This window comes from Syzygium oleosum, unplaced genomic scaffold, assembly GCF_021117445.2.
Source record: "Syzygium oleosum isolate NSW1041296 unplaced genomic scaffold, Sole_v2.1 Sole_v2.11, whole genome shotgun sequence".
In the NCBI taxonomy this organism is placed as follows: Eukaryota; Viridiplantae; Streptophyta; class Magnoliopsida; order Myrtales; family Myrtaceae; genus Syzygium; species Syzygium oleosum.
In genome coordinates, this window is record NW_026607495.1 from 1165519 (window position 1) to 1170102 (window position 4584).

The 4584-nt window shown below is 44.3% G+C and overlaps 1 protein-coding gene across 1 annotated transcript; it reads right to left on the reverse strand.

Annotated features, from left to right (window-relative positions):
* Positions 1-632: 632 nt before the first annotated feature.
* On the reverse strand, positions 633-4003 carry LOC130134483 (scarecrow-like protein 13). The gene is made up of 2 exons (XM_056315800.1): positions 3897-4003; positions 633-2768 (listed from the first exon to the last, which is right to left on the reverse strand). The coding sequence occupies exon 2, from the start codon at positions 2464-2466 to the stop codon at positions 937-939; it is 1530 nt and encodes a 509-aa protein (XP_056171775.1). The 5' UTR covers positions 2467-2768; positions 3897-4003; the 3' UTR covers positions 633-936.
* Positions 4004-4584: the final 581 nt, after the last annotated feature.

Sequence of the window (4584 nt, forward strand, 5' to 3'; positions counted from 1 at the left end):
TTACAATTCACTTTTTTACTTATTAATCCCGGTAGTTTAAGCTTTCGTATGTAGTTGGACATGCCCACATAGAAAGAGGAAACCCAGCATGCTCTTCACCTTAATTTTCTCTTCAATGTGATCTTTCCTATGGCGTCGCCTCTCGTGGAACTCTTTTCGTGGTTTCACTCAAACAGGCATGCGAGCAGTCTGAACTCTGAACTATAAAGACTAGCCCCCGAGTTCTTTCTCGTCTGAGGACTCAAGATTTCATCGTGTTCGTCGGAAAATCCCGTTTCTTGTTGCTACGGTAGTAGTTTTCCTTTTGTGCAATGTCGCAGGAATTGATTGAAAACATGGCAAATATCTTGATGGAGCTATCCGGTGACATCAGAGAGTTTCGCCGGCAAAAATGATGGTAGGCCAAAGATCAAGTTCAAGACTCGCAATAGTTTGATGATGTTATGTGCATGAGCAACCATTCCAGAGCCCGAATAGGCCTACGCAAGGCTGTCGTACCTACGTCAAACGAACGAGAAACGATATGGGGGTACCGGTAGAAGCCAAATTTGCAAAGAATGGCCGGAAACATAGACTAAAAAGTGGCTTTCCGGCCGAAAATGGCCTCAAACGCCTTTGTCAACTTTGCAGTGTTGGACTTCGAACAAGCTTTTCTTTATTATATACTAAGCTGTGTACAAAATTGCAGACAAACCATGCTACCCTGCTCCTTTTGTCGTGTGGACATTTACGAAGTTCGCAATCCCAGAGAGCGAGGAACAAAGAAAATGGCAAAAACAAGAAACGCAAATCGATGTTGTGCACTAGTGCCCTATGAATTGTGAGCACTCAATCAAAGTATATATCTAGACAACATTCCTCCTCATATGGGTTGGAGCAACTACAGTGTTAACAGCAAAATTTACAAAGCCACCAACTAGCACAAAATGTCAAGATTCACCTCCAAGCCGATGAAGTCGACATAGCTTTACGGATCCAGCCGAGATATAGAGCCCCCTCTCTCTCCTCGATTCTATAATTCCCATGATACTGCTTCAGCATGTCGAGTACAGCACGAGTAACCGATGCGTTCAGCGGTAACTGATTGAAGCCGGCCATTTGAAACCTCGACCTCCATTTGCCAAAAGACTCCTGCCTTTCCATCCTCTCTGGCCCCTCGCAGGCTATCATGTTCACAATGTCCCGGGCCACACAGTTCTGCTCTGCGCTGATCCGCTGCTTGTCGTCCCTCGACCGAGCCACGTCGATGGACTCAAACATGGCCTTGTAATAGTCGAATGTCTCAACGAACCTCGGAAGGAATGAGGATGTGTTGGTGTTGGATTCTTGCTCCACGACAGTCACCACTCTCGGCGACAAGCTCTTGATCAGTCTCAACACCCGGTCTCGGTGATTCTGAGTGCTCACGCTCTCATCGGGTATGTGATGTAATATGTAAGGAAAGTTCACTGCCAAGGCTTCCCCGGGCTGAATCATAAGGTTCTGTAGCTCAACCTCAGATGAAGAAACGGCTGCGTCGTGGAACTCGAACGGCACGTTACATGACTCTGCAATAGACAAAAGCTTCTGGCCTACAATCTCCAGCCCCGCGCCACGAGCATGAGCTGAATCAGAATCGTCAATGCCGGTGATGCGGAGGAGCGGGGGTCCACCAGGCCTCTGCGCAAGGGCCTGGATGAAAGGAATCCACTGGCTGCCCTGCGCGATCAGGAAATCGACGATGTGAATTCTCTGTTCGTTTTCCATGGCTTTGGTGATGACGGCATTAGCGGACACATATGCAAACTTCCAGTAGGAGCAGATCTCATAGAGAAAATGCATGGAAGTCATCAATTCCAAGCTCGTAGGTTCTTTGCGCCTGAGCCTTCGGTAAATTCTGCTCCCGGAAAATTCCAATTTCGCCCTAAGCCCTTCCAAGAGGTAAGCACCAAGGCGCTGAACTGGATCGCCCAAAACCGACACCATTTGCTCCAGCATATCCATTAGACCTGCTGCATTAGAAGCATCAGCATCAGAGATTGCTCTTGCACAGGCAATTACCACTTGTTTCAGGTCAGGTTTAGGCGCCATATCTCTAACTCGGTTCGAATGCCACATTGATGTGGGAAAAATATTGTGGGAGTCGTTGTTAAAGCAACAACTCTGGTAATCGCTGATATCTGATTCCGGTCCCAACAATGACATCTTCAATTCCCTCAATTTGTCTTGGAAATCATTGCCATAGTCAGCAATGGAAGAGACGCTTAATGGCGACCCGGACAAATTTTCAACATAAAGACGTTGATCCGAGAGAAAGGACTTCACAAAGGTAGTCCCAGGCGAGGTGCTGACATTGGAAGCAGAATCATAGGAAACAAAGCCAGAAGCTGATGTGGAAGAATCGAGGGTGAAAATTTGTTCGCCGTAGGTCTGGAACGACGCGTCAGATCCATGGCTGACCAAACCTTTGTTCATGCTGCTGTCCATGAGCTAGTAGTTGGACAAATAACACGGTTCGATCATTTGCACAGGCTGCTGATAAAAACTGATGACATTCGCTGAATCATGGTGCTTCTGAAAACTTGGCATCTGGATATAACACCAGTGGACACTCAGCCCGAGCTGAGAGTTGTGTTCCGCAGACTGGGATGAATCACTGATTGGAAAATGACTAACGTGCAATGACCCCTGCGATTCTACGAGAGCAATCAGGAGACCCACTAAGCTTTCGATGCAACACGATGATTAGCAGAGACCACAAGACCAATCGCTTACAGATCCAATAATATCTGTACAAGAAAGAGAGGGAAAATGAAAAGCGTCAGCGACCCAGTTCTTTATGGAGAGAAATGAACAGAGAAAAGTCATGCTCAACAGTTATGCGAGATAAAAAGAATTCAATAGAGCGACAGGAAACTAAAAAATTCATGATAAAATGTCGATTCTATGTACATTTGGTATCTTTGGCGGTAGCCAACATATACGTAAGCTCATCACAGTTTGGGTTTCTTATGGCTTCTTTCCGACATCACTGTGGCTATCAATTGTGCCTTAAGCCCTTCTTTCTCTACTGGAATCACTCAGAGTCTGGTCTATATTCGACAGCAAAACCCCGTACCTTTCATCATACCCAAGGCCAAGCCCATTTGGAAAGTATAACATCAGTAGGGACAATCAACAAGCTAAAGAATTACATGGCATGGAGCATCTAGGTCAAGACGCGAAATTAGAAAAAAAGGGACCGACAAAAGAAGGAAGGGAAAGAAGATAGGGAAAAAATCAAGCGGAGGTGCCGAAGGAACAGCCACTAGTGAAACGAAAGGGGAAAAGAAGAAACTAGTTGACCACCATAAGAAAGATACCAAACAACAGGACAGCCAATAGTTTGAAGCAAAGATCAGGTCTTTCAACATGTACTATCTCTCAGACAACAGTTAGATTCAAAGCAACAACACTTTCTGCAAAAACTCCATCCTTTATTCCGGCGAGTTCGCCACCGACTTTCGAGACAAAGCTAGATTCCGACAATCCTCAACACCATCGATTGCAGACTGTTATGGTTCTTGCGAAATATATCAGATTCAATCAATCAGACCAACAGAAAGAAAGATTGCTATCTTTAGAAACTGCAAGAATTCTAACGAGTGCCCACCTCCATAAATCAAGAATCAAGGCAGGACTCAAATCGAGACATCAAGAAAGCAATCCAACGACCAAACGGCGAATACCAGAGCGAACTAGCAAGCACCCACCAACGGAAATCACCAGAAACTCCGACCCACATCCACAACAACCCTCCAGACGAACTCAAACTCCCAAAAAAAAAAACCGCAAAAGCTCACACATTTCGCACGAATTGAAAAAGAAAACAACGAAAAGGGAATCAACAGTAGCTCGTTCTCGAGCACTCAACGCACCTTTAGCTGAAGGAGAACTTCTAAGCAGTCTTCCTGGAGAGCACCTGTCCAACGAAGACTGTCTTGGTTCCTTGATGTCGGAGAGGAAGCATGGCGATGGCAGTTTTATAGTTGGGGCGCGGTAGTTAGTGCCACTGGAGTAGCTAATAATTACGGCGGTTGCCATTCCGACGGACAGAATAAATCGGGAGCGCGTAGACATGTACGGTTTTGTTTCGACAAAAAACAGCATTTTAACTGACAGCGCGTGGACCGTGTGGGGGGAGCGTTGACAACTCCGTCCAAAACCTAAAAAAAAAATAATAATAATTAACAATAGAAACAACGAGGCAAATGAACACGAACAGTCCTGAATTTTGACTCAATATGCAATGTGATCTTTAAATTTTTAATTTATTAAGTATCGTCCTTGAATTTTTTGTTCATATTCAATTTAGTCCCTGAACTATAATTCAATATAGTCCTTCCATTAATTCAAGTTCGGGAATTACATTGAATATTTTCATATAATTTAAGGACTACGTTGAACATGTACCAAAATTTCAAGGGCCACATGAATAAATTAAAAGTTGAGGGACCATATTGAATATTAGTCTAAAGTTCAAAAACCACATTGCACGTTGGACCAAAGTTCACGAACTGTTTGTGTCATTATCTTTAATAATAATAATGAAAAAATTATCAAAAA